Source organism: Pipistrellus kuhlii, unplaced genomic scaffold (assembly GCF_014108245.1).
Source record: "Pipistrellus kuhlii isolate mPipKuh1 unplaced genomic scaffold, mPipKuh1.p scaffold_m20_p_4, whole genome shotgun sequence".
Taxonomy (NCBI): Eukaryota; Metazoa; Chordata; class Mammalia; order Chiroptera; family Vespertilionidae; genus Pipistrellus; species Pipistrellus kuhlii.
Genome location: NW_023425540.1, coordinates 78102011 through 78126884, shown reverse-complemented (window position 1 = coordinate 78126884; position 24874 = coordinate 78102011). Strand labels below are relative to the sequence as shown.

Here is a 24874-nt window from a genome sequence, read left to right as displayed (position 1 = left end):
AGCATCCCTGTTTATTTAGTACCAATTGCTGTGAGTAAAATGATTGGATCTTTTAGTGGGACATTTCATGCTTTGAAGTAACTGCTAAAATGCTCCCAGGAAAGTTAAGTGGGAGTGGGTAGAAAGATGGGTGAACTAGAGGCAAGGGAGTTGAAAGAGCTGCACATTTATAAAATGGCAAAATTAAAATAGAGGAGACAGGTTTGAATAGGCTTGAAATAATGACGACAGGCTTAGTTGAGAAGAGATGTTCAGGTAGACCATACTGTATTTTCACACCCTGGCCTTTACTTACACTGAAATAACCATCCCAAAACATCATGTCATTTTCCCTCAAGTTATTTGTGTTTTCAAAAAAATTGTTTTTTATACTGGTCAGGTGGTATGATTGTACAGTCCTTGAAGGTGAAATTGTGTTGCTAAGTTTTGTATTTTGAGGACTTGGCTACAGTGTGCAATAAATATTTAACTTGAAACCTTTTCTGTCATCTTGCATTGGTATTCCAAGGCACAAAAGGGGTTGAATATAAAAGGGAAGGAAGTTAATACAAATGTTCACAGGATCATGAAGGGGATTCTGAAGTGATAAGGCTCTTCACATTAACCCTGAGAAAATTGCTTTTTCTTAACCTGATCCCACTCTCCCGAGCTTCTGGACTTAATTACGCCCTGTGGTTGACAATGTCTAGAGGATGCGCTAGGGGGCAGTGTGGGCCGGGACGTAGTGCGTGTGCAGCGCATGCGCAGCAGAGTCATGGTGTGTGCTCAGTTCCTGGTGCGGTGCTATGAGGTCCTCACTGCTGCTGCTGTCCCTGCTGTCGCTCCTGTCCGGCCCGTGGATCGAGCTAGGTCAGTGTGCTGGCCTGCCCATTAGCCCTAGCGCCTCTGTCCCTGGGGTTACCAGGAGGGGTGGGGCGCTTTGCCCCCGTGGGGGAGACCGGAGCCCTCTGCACGCTGCCTAGCCCTAGTCGGCTTGGAGCAGCCTGAGGCACATCCCAGAGACAGCCAGCCCAGCGAGGCTATTAACAGCTCATACTGTATTTGACTTCCTTTTTACTTTTAATATTTTGGAATCTTTCGAGCATAAAGTAAAAGAACAAATTATAACTAAATGTGCCCCTTACAGCCGGAACCGGTTTGGCTCAATGGATAGAGCGTCGGCTTGGGGACTGAAGGGTCCCAGGTTCGATTCCTGTCAAGGCCATGTACCTTGGTTGCAGGCATATCCCCAGTGAGGGGTGTGCAAGAGGCAGCTGATCGATGACTCTCATCGATGTTTCTAACTCTCTATCTCCCTTCCTCTCTGTACAAAATCAATAAAATATATTTAAAAAATAAATAAATGTGCCCCTTACGTACCCATCACCCAGTTTAACAGTTGCCAAATTATGGCTAATCTTGCTTCTTTGGTAACCCACTTTCCCCTCTCCTGGGATCATGCTGAAGTGATTGCAGGCATTATACAATTTTATTCATAACTCAGCTTGAATAGCCAAAAACAAGCACACACAAAAAACACACAAAACAGCATTTTCCGCCTGCAAAATTAACATCCAGTTAGTGTTCAGATTTACCTACTGTGTTTTTTAATTATAGTTTACTTCTTGAATTAGTGTCAAAATACGTTTTATGCATTGCAATTATATGTTGTTGTTTTTTCTTAATTCCTTTTTATTCTGAGATTTTCCTGCTTGCCTCATTTCTTCTTTAGGTCCTGATTTCCCTCCTGTTAAATAAGGGGGTCAAATTAAGGATCCTTTTAATCCTTTTTGAGGCATACAAACAGCAAATATGAAGGAGTTCATCCAATTATTTTATAATAATTATTGTGCACTTGTGCTAGGGGCCAGGGATACAATGGCAAAATAGAGGTAGTCCTTTCTTTTCTGGTCTACGTGATATAATGGTCAGAACTGATAACAGTTCAACAAGTGGAAAGGAAGACAGCGAAAAACAGCATGACCAGAAGTATGGGTAGAAAGGTGCTAGATAATTTTAGGGTATAGTGTCTAGATTTACCTAGCTGGGACAGGGGCTTTGTGTAGAGGAATAGAAAGATAAGAAAATAAACATTTGTTGAAAACCTACCATGTGCTCAACGTTTTTACATTATTTGAATTCATGCAACTGTGCCTATGAGATAGATGCTATTTCCATTTTATAAATGAAGAAATTGAAACTCAGATTAAGTAATTTGCCTAAGGTCACCCAGCAAATTAAGTGGCAGAACAGGAATTTATTGCATGGGGTTTTTTTTGTTGTTGTTAATCCTCACCCGAGGATGTCTTCCCCCCCCCCCCCAAATATATTTTCTTTGATTTCAGAGAGGAGGGGAGAGGAAGAGATAGGAACATCAATGATGAGAAAGAATCATTGATTGGCTGCCTCCTGCACACCCCCTATCGGGGACTGAGCCTGTGACCCAGGCATGCACCCTTGACTGGAATTGAACCTGGGACCTTTCAGTTCACGGGCCACTCTTCAGTCCTCAGACCAGTGCTCTATCCACTGAGCCAAACCTGCTAGGGCACAAGGATGTTTTTTCCATTGACTTTTAGAGAACGTGGAAGGGAGGAGGAGAGAAACATCAACGTGAGACATTGAATGATTGCCTCCCACACGCACCCTGCCCTGGGCCAGCGTTCGAGGCTGCAGCCCAGGTGTGTGCCTTTGACCAAACCCGGAACCCTTCATTCCGAGGGCCCGTACTCTATCCTCTGAGCCAAACCAGCTAGGGCCAGAACGAGAATTTAAAGCCAAAAGTTTAAGCCTCCCATTTTTTTTTTTTAAAGAACACTCAGTTTTATGAGTATTACCCATGATCCAAATATTGCCACTTATTTTTTACATACTCATGTATTACTGATGACACTCTTTTTCCTCTGCAGGGAATGGCCAGGTGACAGGCATGGTTCAGCTACCAGGCGGGAGATTCCAGATGGGAACCAATTCACCAGATGGCAGAGATGGTGAAGGACCTGTCCGGGAGGTGACAGTAAAACCTTTTGCCATCGACATATTTCCTGTCACCAACAAAGATTTCAGGTATATCAGGTATTCTTTCAGGAGGAGTAAAGGCTCTTTTAAATTATTCTTTTTAAAAAAATTCATAAGTTTATTTTATTTATTTTTAATATGTTTTTGTTGATTTTAGAGAGGAAGGGAGAAGGAGAGATAGAAATATTAATGTGAGAAAAACGTCAATATCGATTAGCTGCCTTCTGTATGCCCCTCATGGGGGATCAAGCCCATAGCCTGGGCATGTGCCCTGACTGGGAATAGAACCGGTGACCTGTTGCTGCATGGATTGATGCTCAACCACTGAGCCACACAGGCTGGGTTCAAATCTTCATTCTTAATCTCTAGAAGGAAACCGGCTTGTTCACTATTACATATCTTTGCAATAATATTGTGGGATAAGTGTATCTATAATACTTTTTTCTCGATGAAGAATCTGAAGTCCAAAAATGTTTACCTTACTTTCTGTTAGTGGCAGACTTGAGCCTGTAACTCAAATTCCCTGATTCTTGAGCTAGTGGATTTTCCATTGCATTGGGCATAGCACTAGGATTACTGGCAAAAGTGCACACTCTGCAGAAATCTCTTCATCAACCCAAAACTCTGGGGAGGGAGGGTATGTGGGGGGGGGGGCAATGGTATATGTACACAGATAATAACTTAATTTAAAAAAAAGAAATCTCTTCATCAGGGAAGAAGGGATTGGGAGAAGGGTCGTACTAGAAAAGTGCCTTAATTCCCTTTATGTTTACTAGTACTTTGGGAAATGGTGTTTTTTAGGAGTCGAACATTGTGGTTCTAACTCATTCTAAGAAGCCAAGTTGAAACGCCTCAAGATGAAATGTTTTGTAACTTACCTTAGGTATGTGCCCTGGCTGGTGTGGCTCTGTTGGTTGAGTGTTGTCCTGTACACCAATGTTCACTGGTTCAATTCCCTGTCAGGGCACATACCCAAGTTGGGGTTTGATCCCCGTTCAGGGTATATGCAGGAGGCAGCTAATTTATGTTTCTTTCTCACATCGATATTTCTTCCTTCCTTCCTCCCTTCCTCCTTCCCTCCTTTCCTTCCTCTCTCCTTTCCGGTGCCTCTAAAGTCAGTAAAAGCATATTTTTACAAAAGATGTATAAAAAAAAATAGTACAAGGGTGATTATATGGAGAGGATGGAAGAAAGAGAGGGACTGGGAAGATAATAAAGCAAACAGCAAACGTGGGAAATGACTTAAATGTTACATTTGTCAAGTTAAAACTTTTCAAGATAAAAGATTATGGGGGAAATGGATTCAGGAGACACACTGAAATAAGCATAGGATTGTTGGTATACTCCTCATGCCCTTTGACTCAGTGATCCCACCTCTAGGGATTTGTCTAAAGGAAAGAATTAAAGTTGTCCAAAAACATTTAGCTAAAATGATGGCCTTGTAAACAACTATTAACAATTTAAGAATTATGTAAGCATATTGTATCAATATAATGATACTTAGCAGCCATTTAAAATCCTGTAGTCAAAAAGAGAATTATGAACCCAACCAGTATGGCTCAGTGGTTGAGTGTTGGCCCATGAACCAGGAGGTCTCGGTTCAATTCCCAGGACACATACCCGGGTTTAGGCTCCATCCCCAGCAGGGGGCATGCAGGAGGCAGCTGATCAATGTTTCTTTCTCATCTCTCATTGATGTTTCTATCTCTCTACCCCTCTACCTTCCTCTCTGAAACCAATAAAAATATAATTAAAATATATATATTTAAAGAGAGTTATGAGATGTTAAATGAAGAAAGTAGCTTACAAAATAATATATAGCTTATGATCCCATTTTTTAAAAAACTCTGTATATAGAATGTAGATGCATTAGAAAAGTGGAAGTGCATTAGTTAACAGATTTTGCTCATGTTTTTTGTGACTTTCAAATGACAATAATTATAGGGAAGCATCTTGTCAAATGGGATGGGAGAGTTGGGGAGTGGAGGCCAGGAATAATATGGAATGGTATATGTTAGTTGGTGTGATAATGGATGATTTTAATTTTTTAAAAATTTCTCATTTTTTTTTGGTATTTTCCCATTTTTCTACAATATCACGTGTACTACTTAGATGTGCTTTTATTAATTTTTTTTTTCCAGAGAGGAAGGGAGTGAGAGAGAGAAACATCAGTGATGAGAGAGAATCCTTGATCGGCTGCCTCCTGCACGCCCCCCACTGGGGATGGAGCCCACACTCAGGCATGTGCCCTTGGCCGGAATCGAACCTGGGACCCTTCAGTCCACAGACCGATGCTCTATCCACTGAGCCAAATCAGTTAGGGCGCTTATACGTACTTTTAAAACATATTTCAAACAAGAAAGTTGTTAAAATTAAAGGAGAAATCACTTCTGATCAGACTTGTACCATATCATGACAACCCAAAATAGATAGCTGCACAGTATGCATCTTTTAGATTTCAAATTATGACCTAGAATATGTAGTGGTAGAAATATAATGTCACCTCAAACTTGAGCTCCCAAACTTTGCTTAGAAGCCGACTTCGCCTGCCTCTCTGGTAAAAGAATCTCCGACTGTTCAGATGATCTGAGGCTGGAAAATAGCTATTGCTACCAAATCTGATCAGCTCCTCTATTCTCAGTGCCCCTCTGATGGGTGAATAAAACCTTCTTATTATCAGACAAGGCACAGACGAGGTGATAATGAAAACCATCCATCTCGCCTTAGTAATCTGTGTGCTGAGATTTGCTAAACCATACCGAGCTATATGAAAATATAATCTCAAATCTCAGCAACTCAGTTTTTTTTTTCTTTTGTTTTTGTTTTCTCAGCAACTCATTTTTATTTGAATCAGTTTCTTTATTCTGTTAGATGGAGATGATAACACCTGTTCTGCCTCCCTCTCATGAAATTATGTAAGAAAATCAGACCTTTCGGAAAAGAAATCATGCCACACCCTTAAATCTACTCAGCAGCTTTATTTATAATCTCTAAAAACTGGGGATAACCCACATGGCCTGCAGTTGGTGAGTGAGTAAACCAAATATGGTACCTCCATGCAATAGAATACTACTCAGTAATAAAAAGGAACAAACTACGGATACCTTTGACAACATGGATGAAGCTCAGAAGCATTAGGCTAAGTGAAAGAAGCCAGACCCAAAAACTACATCCTGTGTAGTTCCATTTATGTGAAAGTATATATTCCAGGAAAGGCAAAACCATTGGGACAAAAAACAGGGGCCCTGAGGAATTTGGGGGTATGTTTGATGGAACTGCTCTGGTTCTTTATATATATAATTTTTAAAAATTTTATTGTTTATGGTATCACATAATTGTCCTCATCTCCCCGTTCCCATCCCAAACCCCTCCCCACATATGCCCCCACCCCCTTTTGTCCATGGCCACTGGCTAGGCCCATATGCATGCACACAAGTCCTTTGGTTGATCTCTCCCCATTACCACCATCCTCCCCTATCTTCCCTCTGAGGTTTGACAGTCTGATCGCTGCTTCTCTTTTTCTGGGTCTGTTTTTGTTCATCAGTTTATATTGTTCATTATTTCCCCTAGATGTGTGAGATCATGTGATCCAAGAAATACCCTTGTAAGAACCGAAACTGAGACAAGCCATAATGGTTATGCTGGGAGGCAAATGAATCAGTCTGTAGTGAGTTCCTTTCTGGGCCAACAGTTCTTTTGAGTCCCAATTGCAATGTCAAACAGTTTCTTATATGTATATGTCAGCCATGCTATTTCAGATCTGGTTGGTTGCTCTGGTTCTTGATTGTGGTGGTGACTGTCTGCGTTGTCACAGTCACAAAAGTATACCCAACAAGGACTGAGTCTTACTGTAGGTGAATTACACACACAGCCACAGATTTTAAAAGAAAATCTCCTGCTCAGGGGGGTTTCAGGTGAGCTCCTTGGAGTCCATGGGACCTCTGTGGTGTGGGACTTACAGGATGAGGCTAGGTGAGCTCTTCTGAAGCAGGAGAGCGGAGGGTGGAGCACAGAACCCGGTCAGCTGAGCCCAGCGAAATCTCTCTTTCCAGGGAGTTCGTCAGGGAGAAAAAGTACCGGACAGAGGCCGAGGCATTTGGGTGGAGCTTTGTCTTTGAGGACTTTGTCTCTGAGGAGCTTAGAAGCAAAGCGACTCAGCAGATGAAGGTGAGAGAACCCGGGCTTGGAGTTGAGGGAAGGGGAGTGGGGCCTGGCCATAGCAGCCTGTGGGGCGCGGGGTCCCCGGGGCCACGGTAGACATCAGACCTGAGAGTGGGAGGCAGGGAGGAAGCGAGAGCAGCCCTCCCTGGACGGTCAGGTGAATACTCCCGCCCAGGAAGTGAGCCCTGAGCTGGTTTCCGGGTGGAGAGTCTGTAAAGATCCAGATAGATACATATGGGGCTCAAGATACATCCTGCAGGAGTCTGACAAGCCTCCCCCTAACGAGGGCTGTGAGATGTCGCTTCAGAGATCCCAGACACAGCCTCCCTCGGACGCCTTGAATCTCGGCCCAAAGGGTCTGCTCGGCCTCCTGTGTGTCAGTCAGGAAGGTTCCCGTGGTGGGTCCGAGCATCTCCCAGTCATGCTCCGGTGTTTAGTCATGCTCCTTCTTCTTTGTAGCCTGTTCTCTGGTGGCTTCCAGTGGAAAGGGCGTTCTGGAGGCAGGTAAGGGCTGGTTCCTCTACCTTGTTTTCTACCCCTGGAGGGCTGGCTTGCCCTAGACCCCTTGCCCATCTAGGAATACTGAGTTAAAAAGGAGATGTTTTGGGAAAACAGCCAAGTAACCCTCTTTCCTAGTCCTCTTCCCATCACCCATCCCATTTTTCTTGTCCGTCTCATGTGTAGTCTCTTCGTTCTGGACCTCTCCTCGCTCACCAAACTCTCTTCCAATTTCTTTGCTTCCCCTCGTGTTAAAAGCAGAACCTAGGTCCCCTAAGCCTAGCCTTCCTCAGACTTCCCTGAGTCCCCAGAGCCTGTCTCGTTTCCTCCTGGCTGCCAGCCTGCAGGTCCCGGCTCCGGCATCCGAGAGAGACTGGAGCTCCCCGTGGTACACGTAAGCTGGAATGACGCGCGGGCCTACTGTGCGTGGCAGGGGAAGCGGCTGCCCACCGAGGAAGAGTGGGAGTTTGCTGCCCGAGGGGGCTTACAGGGTACGGAGACACCAAGGCGATGCCCCTTCGTTCCTCTCTCCAGCCTGCCCTGCATGGGGGTCTTTAAAGAGTGGGAAGGGTCCATGCTCCCTAGAGCTGTGCTTCTTAGAGAATGTGGGGAAGGACCAGTTGCTGCTGTTGTTTTTATTTCTAACCTATCTCAGACCAATAGTGTGTAAAATACCATAGAAACTAATACCTGGAAAAATGGAATGAAAAACAACCAAAATTTTTTAACTTGTTGGAGATTCTACGGACATGTCATGTTTCAAAAAAATACAATCGGACCAACATAGCATAAAGGAGAAGAGTTATCCAAATCACATGCCTTTTCCATGGGTGTATCAGGGTTATTATTTTAAAAAAAAATTGTCCTTTGCTCATAACTTAGTTGTTCTGCAATGCTCCCTGAAAAAAGTTATGAGAGTGAAATAGCAACGTCCCATATTTCACCTCTATAGTTTGAATGAACGCTGGCTATACCAGTAGTCAAAGTTATTAATGTGAGAAGGAGGTTGATTGTTCGTTTAGCCAATCGAAGTCCAATGAACAAGTTTCTCAATGGTTACTCTCAATTTCTGCACTGATCTCCACATGCACTGGTCACCGGTGGTTTACAGACGCATTGGTCAGAACCACACCTCAGGCTGCACTGCCCTGGGGTAATGCAGGAGGCGGGGCTCTGAGTGCAATGCCGTGAGTGGAAGGGATGGGCATAGGCTATTAAAATAACCTCCTTTCGGTTCCCTCACTCTCTCTGTCTTTCCCAACTCTTCACCTCTCCTCCAGTGCTGTCTCCTTGCCCTCCCGCAGGCCAGGCTTATCCCTGGGGAAACAAGTTCCAGCCAAACCGCACCAACCTGTGGCAGGTAAGACCCGCACTCCTCACTCCTGCCCTTTCTCCGAGCTTCGAGGCCTGCTGTGGGCTAGGCATTGTGGTAGGTGGGGGATTCAGAGGGCTGTGTCCCAAAGCTGGGAGAGGGGCGAAGCAGAGGACCAGGCGGTAGTGCAGAGTGCGTGCGGGAGGAAATCATTCATTGCCTGAGAGTACAGAGGGGACATTTGAGCTGATCTGATAGGAGTTTGCTTAAGTGAAAAGAGGAGGAAAGGGTGTGTCAAGAGCATGAGCGTTGCCATTGTATTAGGAGAGGGTACTGTGTGTTTGGAAACATGTCACATTCAGGGAGGCTGGAGCGTAGGGAAATGGTGGGGGTTGGGGGGGGCAGTGTTAGGAGATGAGGTAGACAGTGGGTTGGAGGCAGATTTTGGAGCAGATGCGCCAAGATAGGGTTTTATTTATTTATTTATAATATATATTTTATTGATTTTTTACAGAGAGGAAGAGAGAGGGAGAGTTAGAAACATCGATGAGAGAGAATCGTCTATCAGCTGCCTCTTGCACCCCCCCACTGGGGATGTGCCCGCAACCAAGGTACATGCCCTTGACCGGAATCGAACCCGGGACCTTTCAGTCCGCAGGCTGATGCTCTATCCATTGAGCCAAACCGGTTTCGGCCAAGATAGGGTTTTAGATTTTACCCTCTGGGCAGGGGGAACCAAGGGAGGTTGTTATAGGGGAGTAACGGCATCAGATGCCGACTTGGGGGAAGCTAACTGTTGCTGACTGTGAGGCCCAGATGGAGTGGAGCTGCAGAGGTGGCTTATAAACACTGGGATGAAGTGGGAGTGGGATAGAGAGGAAGCCCCATGGGAGGGAGAGGCATGTCTGAGAAGACAGACACGGTTTGGTAATTAACTGAATGTGGAGGGGAGGAAGAGAGTTGGACTCAAGCCTGAATCCAAGCTTGGGCAACAGAGTGATGGTGCCACCATTATCCATAGAGATAATATGCTTGTTGGGTCAGAGGGATAGAACTTGGTCAGTGTAGGATCAGCTTAGCTTAGGATGCCTTTGGGTCTTTTATATGTTCAGACAGAGGTTGAAAATATGAGTCTGAAACTTAGGACAGAAGTCTGGGTCAGAGCTGGTAGCTTGCGAGTCATAAGCACGAACCTTAGGAAAGAATGGCCCCGCCCGCGCGCACTGGCCAGGAGACTGTGGAGTGAGGGGGGAGCTCAGCCTCGGCATGTTAGGGGGAAGCATTGAAAGGGGCCTGCGGGGGAGACGGGACCTTTCAGACTGGACCACGGCTTTGCAAAAAGAGAAATATGACAGACACTGTTTGATATTTGATAAATTGACCATTTTGAACCTCAGCTGCTAGTTTCTTAAAGGGAGAGGACACTTGCCTCACAACCTTGCAAGGATTAAATTAAAAGACGTAAGTGTAGCAGCCCTAGCACATAGTAGTTGTTAATTATAGCCCCTTCACCTTTCCTTTCATAAGAGCGATTTCCATAGAGTCGTGGCAGCTGAACCCAGTTTTAATGAGAGGCGTGAACAAGTGAAATAAATTGCACTGGTTACTTTTTGAAGGGTTTTGGTGGTTAAGAGCAAGAGATGAGAAAGGTACAGTGAGGGCAGATGAGGCAGAGTTACACCTGTTGGTGGTGGAAGAGAAAGAGGTGGCTCCTGAGAAGGTGGAGGGAGGGTGCAGGGCATGGAGAAGGAGGGGAAGAGCCTTTCTTCCCAAGGCTCCGAGCATGGGGTTCGAGGCCGAGGGGACGAAGTCTGAGAATGGAGACAGTGGGGGTGGGATGGGCCACAGCGAGCACAGGGAAACCACTTCCTGATCCAGCGGGAGGCCGTGGAGGACCAGAGGCAGCTGGTTTGGGAGCTCAGGTTGGGAACCTCCGGTCACTGCCACGTGCCCTTCCCCCCCTGTTCCAGATGACCTTGGTTTTCCCGTGGGCAGGCAGGAACACCTGCCATGGGACAGGATAGTTAGTCTTTTATTCTGAATCTCCTCTCCTCAGGGGAAGTTCCCCAAGGGTGACAAGGCTGAGGACGGCTTCCACGGGGTCTCCCCAGTGAACGCGTTCCCCCCGCAGAATAACTACGGTAAGAGTTCTCATCGGGTCCCCACCCGCACTCACACAGGGCTGGCGGCTGGCGGGAGCGTGCTGCCCGGTGGGGGAGGCAGAGAGAAGCTCCCGGGGCAGCGCTTGCTCCCAGGGCTTTGGCGGCTGGCAGGTGTGCCTGTGCTTCCCAGCGGGGAGCTGACCCACCTGCCGCGCTGCAGGCCTCTACGACCTCGTGGGCAACGTGTGGGAGTGGACAGCGTCACCGTACCAGGGCGCAAGCCAGGATATGCGTGTCCTCCGGGGGGCATCCTGGATCGACACGTCCGACGGCTCTGCCAACCACCGGGCCCGGGTCACCACCAGGTGAGGAGCTTGGTAGCTGAGGGCTGAGGGGCTGGAGGCTGCCTCCCAGAGCCTGGGGTTGGCACTGCTTCCGCGTCTCTGCTTCCACCAGGAGATGTGGGTTCGGGGAAGGAAGCAGGCAGCGCTTGCTGGGAAACACAGAACAGCCCAGGACAACTCGTGCCTTTTCTTCTCGGCTCTCAGCACCCAGGGAGGCTCTGCGTCCAGCATCTCAGTTCCGTGTTAGCGGGTGTGCGGAGGGAGGGAAGTAGAACGGCCACATGAGTAGGGCGTGGCCACGGGGCATGGAAATATTGACTCTTCAAACAGGCGGGCACACGGAACCTCATTCCTACAACCATTCTGATCTGCGATCGAGTTAAAACGGCCCAGGAGGGGCCTGGGACCTGCGCGTTTCACACAGGTGGTTAGTGGCGGCACAGGGGTGGAAGAGTCCCAGGCTCCTGGTCCCCTCCTGGGACTTCCTGCTTCGTCTGCCTGAAGGTTTATTTTGGTTGATCTCCCTGGAACTTCTCCTACTCTTTGGCTCCGCAAGGACTGTAGAGGCCACTCAGGATATCAGATTTGCAGGTGTTTTTTTGATCCACAAAGGCCCCTGAATTCCCTCACTTTTTTTTTTTTTTTTTTTTTTTTTTTTTAGGACAAAGTGGTAGAAAAAATACTGGCCTAGAAACCAGGAAATTGGGTTTGACATTGGTTCTGTTGTGCTGCTGAAGCAGTAATTCGCCTTGGGCAAGACATTTAACTCTTTCTGGTATCTGCTCCTGGGCCTCTAAAATGGTGAACACATCCTGCCTTCCAGAGCAGTTGGGAAAGGGCAAAGGAGGGAATTCGCGTGAAACTTCTTTGAAAAGTATGGAGAACTGATTGGTGCTGTGATAATCTCACTTATTGCCGACAGGTGGTTTTTTTTTTTTGGCTGAGTTACTCCCAACTACCAAAGTCACAGTTACTAGCCATGGCCTCTCCTGCCTCCCAGCTCAGTCTCTCAGGACCAACAGTCACTTCCTCCGCCCGGTCCCAAGGCCACTTCCTGTCTGGGGACTGCCCTCTGACCAGGCTTCTTTCCAGACCACGCCCTCCCCTCTTGGCCACGCCCCCAGACCGCAGCAGGCTCTGGGAGGTAGAACAGGAAAGTTGGGTTAAGGCCCAAGGCCCCTTTCTCAACATGTTCACTCTCTCCCCTTCTCTGGTGGCAGGATGGGCAACACTCCAGATTCAGCGTCTGACAACCTGGGCTTCCGCTGTGCTTCCGACATAGGCCGACTGCCTGGGGAGCTGTGAGCACCCACACGCAGCCAAGAAGAGTGCCCCATGGTGTCCATGCCACTCGCTGGCCACCTTTCAAACAGCCAAGGTCTTCAACGTCCACCTTCCCCTCCTCCACCCCTTGACAGGCACCTCTCACCTGGTGGGCAGGTGGGCAGGTGGGCGGGAGAGGCCTCTCCCCTCAGGGGAGACCACGTGTCTTGGAGAAGGGCCCCAGCTCACTGACTGTGGCTGGGAGCGGGGTGTTTTTAATTAGAGGTCAAAGATCACCCGTACCATTGGGGCAGAGCCCTCTTCAAGGCAGTTTGTTAAAGCCATTTTAAGTCTGCTCCCTCCCCCTTTCTCGATGCCTGATTCGGGGACCTGACATCGTCTCTCAGGGCAGAATTTCCCCAGTTCTCTGTTTGCCCAGCAAATTGCTGTGGAAGGGAAAGGCTTCCTGCATTCGTGGAGTGTTTCTGAGTGCCTCTGAAGGAACTTGGTTTCCGCTCTCTGTATGTGAAATGGAGAAGCGTGGGCTCTTTAACGCGCAGTCCAGTCCTCACAGGGCATTTGCCAGGCCAAACCGTGCCTCCTGCGAGTCACAAAGTAAATGATGCTCCACAAAGACAAACACGAGGAGTGTCCCTTTCTGTTGTTCATCACATCGGGGCTCCCTGATGCCTCTGGAAACCTGTCCCCTCGAGCAGAACCTGCTCCCGTGGTGTCACGGTGAGGTCAGCGAACTCTCCTGTGAGTGTGTATCTCAGTCGGCTGTCTGTTTGCCCCTCACCCCGGGACCCTAGGGGAAGTGCGTCCGAGGGTCAGTGACAAGGGGCCTCCCCTGAGCAGAAATGAGACGGTGGTGCCACCGGGAGGTGGAGGAGCGGGAAGGCTCCTGGCGGTCAAACCATGTGCATCCAGTGCCCCCCTCCGTGGCCAGGCCCCAGCTGCATCGCGATGGGAGCGCCTTTCGCTGTGCAGAGCCGCTGAGGGGAGAGTGGCCCAGGTCCCGGGGCCCTGGCCTGGACCAAGTGCCTCCCCTGCACAGTCTCATTCCTTTGACGAGTGTTTCTGTGGCTTCCCCTTCCTGCCTGCCCCCACCCCACCCCTCCTGCCGGCACCTCAGTCGTCCTTCTCCGCCGCGGAGAGCAGCACAGCCTTGGGGGTGTTCTCGAAGAGCGCGGCCCGGTTCTGCTCCTGGCCCTTCTTCACCCAGTGGCCGTACATGCGGAAGGCCGAGGCGTCGATGAGTCGGCGCAGGGGCCGGAGGGAATAGGGGTCACGCATGACCATCTCCCGGGTCACGGGCTTCACCCGGTGGTACTGGGAGTAGATCCGCACGGAAGCCAGCACTGTCAGGGCGATCACCTGCGGAGGGGGGGGCCGGGACTGAGAGCCGGGAGCAGCCCCCCACTGGCCCGTCCCAGTGTTCCCCCAGGTCCTGCCCTCCCGGTGTGGGCAGGCATGGAGACTGTCAGGTGACAGCTGTCTTCCCTGGAGCCAGAGTTCTGGGAGGGGAAGGGCAGTGCCCTGGAAACCCTCGCGGTGTGAGTAGGGATCCCAGGTGGCGAGTTGGGGGGCGAGGGGAGGCACTTGGGCTGCAGGGCCCTGGATGGGAAGGGAGCATCAGTACCTTGAACTTGCCCCGGGGGCTGAAGTGCCGCACCTCCTCGGCGTCATACTGCTGGAAGAAGGGGTGCGCCAAGGCCTCTTCCGCGGTGAGGCGGCCCTGGGGGTTCACCACCAGGAAGCGGGAGACCTGAGGGAACGGGGTGGGTAGTGAAAACAGCAGGGCAGGTCCCCTGCCAGCATGTCAGAAGCTGTGGGGTCTCCTGGCAGACCCCTCCCTCCTGGGCCTGGCACGCTCCCCCTCCTCTCCCCCCACGGTGGACTGCCCCTCGCCTGAGCTCAGGAGCCAGCGGGCCTGGCCCCTCACCAGGTCTTTCACGGTGTCTGAGTAGTCGTCCCACTCGGGTGAGCCAAACTGGTAGTTGCCACTCATGATCATCCTCAGCATCAGCATCTGCTTCCGGTGCCAGAAGGGCGGGGAGCCGGCCAGGAGGGTGTACATGATGACCCCCGTGCTCCACCTGGCACCGGCGGGTGGGAGGAGGGAGGCAGGGGGACTGACTGTGGCTCCAGCCGGGTCCTCCCCTCCCCAGCCAGGTGTCCCAGCCGTGGTGGCATCCCTGTCCCTTCCCCGCCAGCACACTCACATGTCCACCTCCTTCCCGTAGCCCGGGTGGTCGCTGTTCATGGAGCACTCGATGATCTCAGGGGCCAGGTAATTGGGGGTCCCACAGATCTCTGCGGGAACAGTTACCGTCAGGGCAGGTCAGCCGCCAGAGCTGGCTTATGGAGCCACCACCTTGGGGCCCGTCGGCTCCCTGGTCACATCTAACTATTAAAAATACATCTTATTGATTTTTCACACGGAGGAATGGAGAGAGATACAGAGTTAGAAACATCGATGAGAGTCATCGATCAGCTGCCTCTTGCACGCCACCTACTGGGGATGTGCCCTTGACCGGAATCGGACCCGGGACCTTTCAGTCAGCAGGCTGTCGCTCTAACCACTGAGCCAAACCGGTTTCGGCCACATCTAACTGTTGTGGCCTAGAGCTCAGGCAGTGGGAACCTGGCTGGCCTCAGCCCTGAGAAGAGGACCTACCTGCAAAGGCACCTAACCCGGAAATGATAGGCCTCTTATTCTGGGGGAATCTAAGGGCGGACCCCTGACAATCTCTGTTCCTGGGAGAGTAGGTGAGAAAGCCTGAGCCGCCGGTACGGGCCCAGGCCCGGTTACCGGACCTCGGAGCTTCTCCCCTGGCTTCAGCTGGCAGGAGAAGCCGAAGTCTGTGAGCTTGATGTTCATGTCATCGTCCAAGAGGATGTTCTCGGGCTTCAGGTCCCGATGCACGATGTCGTGTTTGTGCAGCGTGCGGATCACCTCCAGCAGGGCTCTCATGATCTTCCTGGGGCGGACAGGCGCGCGTCACTGTCTCCTCTGCAGGGTCAGGGGGCGGGCAGGGCGACCAAAGCCCCCACACCAGCCTGACTGCACACGGGAGGGGGCAGGCTGGGAACCCGGGGCTGAGCCTCGGAGGGAGGTCACAAAGCCAGCGGTGCACGCCCCCCGGAGGCCTGGGCGCCTGTGGCCCTGGGACTCGGGCAGGGAGTGGGGAGAGGGGCCAGCGGACCCTCACCTGGTTTCCTTCTCACTCAGGGTGACCTTCTCATTGAGGTAATCAAAGAGCTCCCCCTTCTTCATCCTGTGGTGACAGAGGGTTTGTAGCTGGGTTGATCCTTCCCAGCCTGCTCCCAGAGAGCTCTTTCTCACCCTCACCCCTCCGAGGCAGAGGACCGAGGTCTGCAGGGAGGAGCTGGGAAGCGAGGGGAGAGGCTGCCTGGGAAGACTGGGAGAAGAGCAAGGGAGGCTGGCGGGGTGGTATGGCGCCAGTGTGAGGTTCTCTCCCATCGGTGGGAGTGACAGCACGGACACATCTGTCAGGGCCAAAATCAAGGGCTGGGAGATGGAAAACTGGCCCCCTGCCCTCCAAGGGCCCAGACCCAGATCAGAAGGACAGGAGTATCCTAGTATTTTTCAGGCGCAAATGGAAGGAGTGTTGAGTGTTGGAGGAGCACTGTGTCTGTTAGGATTAAAAATTGCAGTTCAGCCGGGCCAATGCGGTTCAGTGGTTGAGCATCGACCTCTGAACCAGAAGGTCACAGGTTCAATTCCTAGTCAGGGCACAGGTCAGGGCACATGCCCGGTTGTGGACTCAATCCCCAGTGGGGGGCGTGCAGGAGGTAACTGATCCATGGTTCTCTCTTATCATGGGTGTTCCTATCTTTCCCTCTCTGAAATCAATAAAATAAATGAATGAATGAATGAATGAATGAATAAATAAATAAGAATTGCAGCTCAATCTTCTCACTTCTTTAAAATATATTTGAATTTTTACAGGGAGGAAGGGAGAGGGATAGAGCTAGAAACATCGATCAGCTGTCTCCTGCACACCTCCTACTGGGATTGTGCCAGCAACCAAGGTACATGCCCTTGACTGGAAGTGAACCTGGGACCCTTCAGTCCACAGGCCGACGCTCTATCCACTGAGCCAAACCGTTTGAGGCTCTTCTCACTTCTTGGGATGCTCTATAAAGAGGTCTCCATTAGAAAAATCTAGTTATAACCTGGAGGGCAACTTGGGGCAGCATTAAAAATAGATTCCCCAAGTAACTCTTCAAAGGTTAGGGACATCTGAGCTGTCCCAAGGACAGGGCCACTGAGCGGAGCTGGGACAGCTGCGGCTGGTCCGGTCTGGAGGGTCCCTGGGAAAGTCTCCCGGCGTTAAATAGGAAAGGTGCATCCTGCCCCTTCTCCCCTGCTCCTCCGGGGGAAGCAGTTGGGTTCCTAGGGCACAAGGGAAGTTGCTGGAGTCACAGAGAGGCAAGAGAACCACTGAGCTTAGCAGGGAGAGGGGTTCCATCTGAAGAAACAACAGATGTAAGCCTTGCTTTATACAATGTCTGTACTGTTCCTAAAAAGCAACACGTGGATCCCGTTTTTGTCGTTTTAATCCCAATGTAGAGACACTAGAAGAACTCACTATTGGCGGCGGCAGCAGCAGCAGGTTTACCTGTAAGTACTGGGGACTGTGCAGGCTCTGCCTTCCCGGAGCTGGCCGTTTAATTTAGTGCACACAGGCCAAGTTACGTGGTTTCTCCAAGCAAAACCATACTTCAGTCTGGCCACCATAGGAAATGTTCCAACAATACAAAGTCTACCTGAAGAATTATCTCAAGAAACCCGGCCCCTAAATTAGCTGTTGTATATGGAGAAATCAAGACACCCCTTTAACAGTGAGCCGTGCAGAGGGATTTCTGTTCTTCAGCGAGGACTCAGTGGAGTGGGGCAACAACAAGCCAGGGAGTTCTTTTTGCTGGGAACCTTTTCTAACAAAAGTGGCAACAACGCCCTGGCCAGTATGGTTCAGTGGATAGGGCATCAGCCCAAGGGTCTCAGGCTTGATTCCCAGGACACGCCTCTGGATTGTGGGCTTACTCCCTGGCCCAGTCAGGTGCATGTGGGGGGGGGGGGGGGCAGCCAGTCATGCCTCTCTTACATTTCTCTCTCTTTCTCTCCCTCTTCTCCTCTCCCTCCCTTCCACTCTCTCTAACAATCAATGGCAAAAAGTATCCTTGGGTGTAGATTAACAACAAAATAAGGAAGGAAGGAAGGAAGGAAGGAAGGAAGGAAGGAAGGAAGGAAGGGAGGGAGGGAGGGGAGGGGAGGGGAGGGGAGGGGAGGGGAGGGGAGGGGAGGGAGGGGGGGGGAGGGGAGGGGAGGGGAGGGGAGGGGGGGGGAGGGGGGGGGAGGGGAGGGGAGGGGAGGGGAGGGGAGAGGAGAGGAGAAAGAAAACCTCCAGCCCATAGGTGGTGGACCCAGGATCCAAAGCCTGGTAGCCTGACCCCAGGGGCTGACCTGCCTAAAGCACTTGTGATCCTACTTGACATCTACAGTGTAGCTGTATGGGTGGGAGACCACAATATGACATTCTCCGATGAGCCCTGGGGTATGGCTGGGTCCAGGGCTGGGTACTTACAGGTCAAACACCAAGAAGAAGAAAGTGTTGGTCTCATAATTGTCCTTCAGCTGTACTGAAATGGAAACGGCTGGCTCGTCTCAGGGAGCAGAGGAGCCTGGGCAGAGGCAGTGGGGTCTAGGGGCAGGGGGATTAAAGCGGCTGGGGCTGACTGCGCAAATGGAGGGGGTATCTGGACACTACTCCAAGGAGGCCCCCCAGGGGAGGGGGCGGGCCCAGGGACTTCGCACCCTGCTCCGCCCCCCTCACCCAGTCCCAGACCTGCCTGTGACCCCTCTGTCTGGCTGGAAGAATCCCGGCGCAGTCTTCCCGGAGGTGGGAGCTGGCACTGGGCCGGCGGGCCTCGGGTGCAGGAGACACCCTGGGCAGTTCTGGCTAGCTGCACAGTGGGCTGCACTCCCTGGCGTGGGTTTTCCGGGCAGGAGCGTGGTGGAGCACCCGCTGTGGCTGGGAGCCAGCACTCACCGATGTTGGGGTACCCTGACACCTTGTGCAGGATGTCCACCTCCTTCAGCGTGGCCTCTCGCAGCTCCTGCACCTCCTTGGGGCTGAAGCTGCCCCCGCCGGTGATGTCGATGATCTTCACAGCGTACTCCTTGCGCGTGGGCTTGTGGATGCAGCGCCTGACGACACTGCTCACGCCCCTGGGGGTGCAGAGGACAGGTGGTCTCGGGGTGAACCCCAAGTCGAGGCCACAGCAAAGATGTCCTGCCTGGTCCCCCAACTCCCTGGGAGCTTTTGGGAGAAGTAGGATGCGGATGAGTAACAAGCCTGGTCTCAGGCCTCTTAACTCCCCGTGCAGTGTTCTTTCACACATAGAAAGAGGCCGTACACCCTTCGGGCCATAAGTTTCCTCTGACCCCTGATCTCTCTGACCCTGGCCCACAGCTGGGTTTGGAGGTGCTTGTCCCCAGCACCAGGGAGGGCTGTGGGAAGCTCTTTGCCAGGAGAGGTCACGGGTCTGGGTACTCGCACCCTACCCTCCTGGTCGGGAGGGGAGGACCCAAACCGAGGGGTGGAAATGGGCTCGGCGCTCGGGGTCCCGCAGAGACTGGCCCGGGATTGGCAGAGCCGGCGGGAGCCCAGGACCGCGTTTCCTGGGGCAGGCCCGGGCCTTACCTGCCCAGGATCTCCTTGGGCTCATAGTTCTCATAGAAACCCTCTGTGGAATGTGAGTCCAGCGGCGCCTCGTCCCGCGTCATGCTCGGCTCCTCGGGTGGTTCCGAAGGGCTCTGAGAGGGAACAGAAAGACGCCGTCAGTCTTCCCGGCCTGGGGGATGTGCTCTTGGAGGGCGGGAACCGGTGTCCACCCATCTTTGTCTCGCCTGGAACAGGGCTGCCTATGGTGAATGTTCAAAATGAATGTTTGAGAGCTGAAAAAAGTGCTTTGAAAAGAGTCCAGCATCTTTCTTCCTGTAAACTCTTGTGAGTGCGGTGGCCATGGCTCCCTGCATGTTCTCGCTGTAAGCTGCTCCCCCGGGGGAGGGAAGGTCAGCCAAGCCCAGGCCTGTGTGGACATCGTGCCCAAAGGTTAGTGCTGCGGGGCCGGCACAGCCTTGATTGTAGAAAGAACCACAGAGGCTCTGGCTGGTTAGCTCATTTGGTTAGAGCAGTGGTTCCCAAAGTGGGGCACATGCCCCCCAGGGGGGTTTGGAATTTGATTTAAAAAAATATATATATTTTAATGATTTTGTACAGAGAGGAAGGGAGAGAGATAGTTAGAAACATCGATGAGAGAGAGTCATCGATCAGCTGCCTCTTGCACACCCCCTACTGGGGATATGTCCGCAACAAAGGTTCATGCCCTTGACCTGAATCGAACCCAGGACCTTTCAGTCCCCAAGCCGACGCTCTATCCATTGAGCCAAACCGGTTTCGGCTGGAATTTGATTTTTAAGGGAGGACAATTTGAGAATGAGTTATTAACAGTGGCTTTTTTGCATTTCTTATGGTTTTAGGGGCCTCGTATAATAGTATATAGTTTCCCAGAAAATAAGACATCCTCGTATATAGTTTCCCAGAAAATAAGACATCCTCCGAAAATAAGACCTAGCACATGGAAAGATAAGACATCCCCTGAAAATAAGACCTAGCGCAACTTTGGGAGAAAAAATTAATATAAGACACTGTCTTATTTTCAGGGAAACAGGGTAGATATATATTGTGACATATTTATGCATTTCAGTTCTCTGTATTTTGAAACTTTATTTGCTATTTTTTCATATCTTCATATTATTATTTTTGTAACAATTTCTTAGTGATTTTGCCGAAGCCAGTTTGGCTCAGTGGTAGAGCATCGGTCTGCGGACTGAAAGGTCCCAGGTTCGATTCCGATCAGGGGCATGTATAATACATTGGTTGCGGGCACATCCCCAGTAGGGGGTGTGCAAGAGGCAGTTGGTCGATGTTTCTCTCTCATTGGTGTTTCTAGCTCTCTATCTCTCTCCCTTCCTCTCTGTAAAAAATCAATAAAAATATAAAAAACAAACAAACAAACAAAAAACCAATTTCTTAGTGATTTCTTTCTCAGTACTTCAACTGTCCTTTCATTCTTTTATATTTCTCTTTCACGGATGCCATATTCTTTGGAAGCTTGTTTAGACCAAGTTAATGGCCTTCTAGGCTTCCTCCACATGAATAGGAGTTCACTTTTTGAATAATAAGAATTATATGTCAGGGAGGAAAGAGGAATCAGGATTTTAGAGAATCTTAGGTGGGACATGGCCAAAATATGGTTGGGTTAAAGTATCATCCCAATACACCAAGGTCATGGGTTCAGTCCCTGGTGAGGGCACATACAAGAATCAACCAATGAATGCATAAATAAGTGGAACAACAAATCAATGTCTTTTCCCCTTCCCCCCCCTCTCTAAAATTAATCAATAAAAATAAATTTAGAAAGAACCACAGAGAACCTCTTCAGAGGGCAAATTGAAGTGGTTTCCTTTCCTCTTTGAGGGGATGAGGCTGGCCCTGCTTTACTTCCGCTGCTCCCTGCACTTGTGGAAAAGGTGAGAAGCTGCACAATTTGATCCTCTTAATATGCTGCTCTTACAGCCTCTCCTTATCTACCCCAGTCCTGTCTGTCCCTGAAAACGCCCCTTCTTTCTGAACATGCTCCTTCCTCACTCATTTTGTCCTTAACCCGGATTCTCATAATCATCTTTCACTCATTTGTTCTTTTATGTTCTTTGAAAAGCTCTGTGCCAGATGCTCTGAGGGATGCAGAGCTGGATGGGGGAATCGGTCCCAGTCTCTGCTACCACTTGTCATTGTGTGCTGTCCTGCCCCCCATTAAGCTGTGATCTTGTCTAGGATGTCCCAGCCCCAGCCATCCTGCCCCTCTTATGTATCCAGTGAGGGCACGTAGCAGGAGCTGCTCCCCGGATGTGAGTCGGTGGTGGGATGGTGGAGGTATTCCTTTGGTGCAGGGCCTGTCGGCAGAATGCCCCGTGTCCCACTAGTGATGGCCAGTGAGCCCTGAGTGGTCCTGCCACAGTGTGGGGCAATACAGAGCTGGGCACTCAGGCCTGGACAGAAGAGCTGAGCTCTGGATACTGACCTCAGATGAAGGATTTGAGGAATGGAGAAAAAAATCACCCACCAAAAGGACAGAAAATGGGCATGAGCTGCCACTGAGCAGAGCCCAAACTTTCCTAGTCCCAAATTCTCCTGGGCCCAACAAGGCCTGGCTTGTCACAGGGGCTGATTTGCTGACCAGCCACGTTGCAGGCCTGGCTGCCTCCGGACTCGGGCTGGCCGTTCCAGGAAGCCTGGTGTCCCTACTGCTGGGTGCCTGGTTATCAGAAGCCTCCTGCCAGCAGCAGGCTGCTTCTGTCCTGTCAGCAACCCCAACTGAGCACAGGAGAGTCTGTTCCCTGTAACATCAACATTTGCTGGCAAGTCCTTATAAGTTCTCATCACTGTGTAGCACCAGCTCTTTCCCTTCCCCCAGCCCTCCCCAGGCAGAGGATACATCTGGACCCACCCAGGATGCCATCCCGACTGGGGATGCATTTCACGGCATGGCCAGGTCCAGCCAGTCCTGACGGCATTCATCTCTCTTGCGGTGGGCTGGGGAGGTTTCTCTTATTCCCTCCTTTTGCTTTAGGCCTAACTTGGGGCTGATTTTATGTGTCTGTTCACTGCCTCCACCTGCATCCCCCTACACTCTCCCCAAGACCCCTTTGAAAAGGGTCACCAAATGGGTTTAATCCTTTCTGGAACATATTGTCCTTTCCAAAACTCAGCCTGAAACATAATCACAGGAACCCATTTTCTAAACTCCTCCCGGAGGGCCTTCCAGGGTCAACGCTACCACTCGTCTGGGCCACCTGCCTTCCGAAGGGAAGAGGGTCTAATGGACTTCAGGGTTCCTACTTCTCTAACCCCCAGCCTCCCCCTAATCCTGTCTACCGCCTGGCCTTTGTCCACCACTGGCCCAGCTACTCACCGTTAGGTCCCCGCAGGCCTTGGGTGGACTTGACAGGAATCCCAAAGGTCTCAGAGCCCCTTGGAGAGAGGGGACAACAGAGGATTGCGGCTGTGGCCGGAGCAGGATATTTTGCTGCTCTTCCTTCGTGCTTTGCTACTTGATGAGGGAAGGCTGAGGTGCCAAAAATAAATCACAAGAACAAACCCGGGATGCAGGCCAAGGCTCAGCAAGGGACAGCGCACAGGAGTCTCGCCAGCGGTGACCTCTGGTGGAGGGTGAGGGAAGTTCGGGTGACCTGGGACTAGGCATGACAGGACCATTTTCCTCTGGAGCTCACTGGGTCTCCAGGCCCAGAGGGTCTAAAGCCAACCGGCTTCTCTGGGAGCCATTTCTGTGTTTGGTGTGATCAGGAAACAGCCCACCGCTGCACCCACACTAGTGCTGGGACCAGGACAACAGGATCTGCTCAGGGACGCTTTGTGTGGCTGCCCCACAAAATGCAGACCTTAAAGGTTAGGGAGCATCCCCTTCAGGGATTGACCTAAGATCTGCCTCCATTATCTCATCCTTAACCCATTTTATTGTCAGCCTGAAGTTTCTACTGGGAAGACTTTTGTTTTTTAAATATATTTTTTATTGATTTCAGAGAGGGAGAGGGAGATAGAAACATCAAGGATGAGGATCACTGATCTGCTGCCTCCTGCACGCCCCCAACTGGGGTTGGAGCCCACAGCCCAGGCATATGCCCTGACCAGGAACTGACCAGTGACCTCTGGTTCATAGGTCAATGCTCAACCACTGAGCCACGGCAGCTGGATGGCTGGGCAACTACTGGGAAGACTTCGGCGTGCCAGGAAAAGCATATGGACTCTGTGTGCAACTCTGAGCTCTTTGGATGAGGGTCCTCATCAGTAAGATTCTACCTTAAGATATTGAATTAATTGGAAATAATGTATACAACATGGTGGCACACAGTAGACATTTATTGCTCTCCCTTATTCTAAAAGCAACCTTTTTTCAAACCCTTAATTCTAATATACAAAAAAAGGGAGGGCTAATTCACAGCCGAGCCCATAAACATCCATTTGATTAGCATATTACAAAGCACTTCACTTGGACCCCAAAACTCTGGTATTAGACCCTTTGAGTGTTTGACTTAGCGTAAAAAAATAGGTGTGTAGGAGTGCCTAGATTAACCCCAGATGTGGGTCCAAGTGCTCTCTCTATTATATCATGCTGACCATCTTTTTCACTCTGGGGAAATACTTTGCTGAATTGCTACATAGGAAGGAGTTGAAGATGACTTTAGGGTTGAGTTTTATGCATAAAGGTCTTGTTTGAGATGCAGCTTCTGGCTCCAAGGATGAAAACGCTTCAATCTCATCCTTTTACTATCAATGTTTTGTTTTTTCTAATTCTAAGCTATAGACTTGACTTTCAAAGCATCAGAAAACCCCTTCTGGCCTTAGGGAAAAAGACTAATGCACCTAAAGGATTATTACCAGGACCTTTCTCTGGGGAGCCATGGCTCCTACCAGGGAGAGGCCAGGCCAGGCAGACTCTTGCATTTTACTGCTGTGTCTTATTTTCCTTTGATTTACTAACTTAATGATATTTGGGTACCCACTATAGACCATCACATCTTGGATATAAGGGGCATCTAACACTATGAGCCTCCTGAAGAATTGGCAAAGGAGCCCACAGACAAACCCAAGAGGGACTATTAGAGGACTCGCCAGGAGTGAATTATCTGTGGCCATTTAGATGCTCAGGGTAAGGCAGTCTTTGCCCTTTTCAGGAACTGAATGACTTGGTAGAAAAGGGCACTCTAAGAACATATCTGAGGACGGGGCAGCAACTGAGTAATTCACTCATTCCACAACTCACCCCGCAGTAAGAGGTCTCTAAAACTTAGGAGGGGGGAAAACAGTAACACAATCGATGAAAGGTACATTTGAAAATCAAAAAAGTGCAAGAGCATAATGTAGACTTGGAGATCAACTTCTCCAGTAAAATTTTCAGTTGAGGTTTTTCATTGGTTAACAAAAATGGTGAATCTCAAATTGAGTCCATTTCAAGTCAATTGCAGCTCACCTGCATCTTTCAGGAAGAGGAAGCTACAATGCCTTAAATCAGAAAACATTATA

At 50.3% G+C, this 24874-nt stretch overlaps 2 protein-coding genes across 8 annotated transcripts; one reads left to right on the top strand and one right to left on the bottom strand.

Annotated features, from left to right (window-relative positions):
- The first annotated feature begins 674 nt into the window (after positions 1-674).
- Positions 675-13317, top strand: SUMF2 (sulfatase modifying factor 2). Of its 7 annotated transcripts, none has more exons than XM_045571241.1 (9): positions 675-849; positions 2889-3045; positions 7050-7164; positions 7618-7662; positions 7997-8147; positions 8937-9016; positions 11025-11109; positions 11291-11435; positions 11527-11806. In XM_045571241.1, the coding sequence occupies exons 1-9, from the start codon at positions 786-788 to the stop codon at positions 11684-11686; spliced, it is 1002 nt and encodes a 333-aa protein (XP_045427197.1). In that variant the 5' UTR covers positions 675-785; the 3' UTR covers positions 11687-11806. The 7 variants fall into 7 exon arrangements, with proteins under 7 accessions (XP_045427197.1, XP_045427200.1, XP_036265370.1 ...); XM_036409477.2 differs by lacking the exon at positions 11527-11806 and adding an exon at positions 12635-13317 and having other exon boundaries at positions 698-849; positions 8961-9016; XM_045571243.1 differs by lacking the exon at positions 11527-11806 and adding an exon at positions 12635-13317 and having other exon boundaries at positions 698-849.
- Positions 13083-23348, bottom strand: PHKG1 (phosphorylase kinase catalytic subunit gamma 1). Its single transcript, XM_036409475.2, has 10 exons — positions 22746-23348; positions 19412-19524; positions 18758-18936; positions 18293-18347; positions 15893-15958; positions 15498-15661; positions 14903-14993; positions 14623-14776; positions 14320-14445; positions 13083-14054 (listed from the first exon to the last, which is right to left on the bottom strand). The coding sequence occupies exons 2-10, from the start codon at positions 19492-19494 to the stop codon at positions 13809-13811; spliced, it is 1164 nt and encodes a 387-aa protein (XP_036265368.1). The 5' UTR covers positions 19495-19524; positions 22746-23348; the 3' UTR covers positions 13083-13808.
- Between the last annotated feature and the right edge of the window lie 1526 nt (positions 23349-24874).

Coding starts and splice junctions, on each gene's coding strand:
- SUMF2 (XM_045571241.1), top strand. CDS start 786: ATGAGGTCCTCACTGCTGCTGCTGTCCCTGCTGTCGCTCCTGTCCGGC. Junction 11,110..11,290: donor CCCCCCGCAGAATAACTACG/GTAAGAGTTCTC, acceptor GCCGCGCTGCAG/GCCTCTACGACCTCGTGGGC. Junction 11,436..11,526: donor CGGGCCCGGGTCACCACCAG/GTGAGGAGCTTG, acceptor TGCTTCCACCAG/GAGATGTGGGTTCGGGGAAG.
- PHKG1 (XM_036409475.2), bottom strand. CDS start 19,494: ATGACGCGGGACGAGGCGCCGCTGGACTCACATTCCACAGAGGGTTTC. Junction 15,959..18,292: donor TTCTTCTTGGTGTTTGACCT/GTAAGTACCCAG, acceptor CTGTCACCACAG/GATGAAGAAGGGGGAGCTCT. Junction 14,055..14,319: donor GCCCCCGGGGCAAGTTCAAG/GTACTGATGCTC, acceptor CCCCCTCCGCAG/GTGATCGCCCTGACAGTGCT.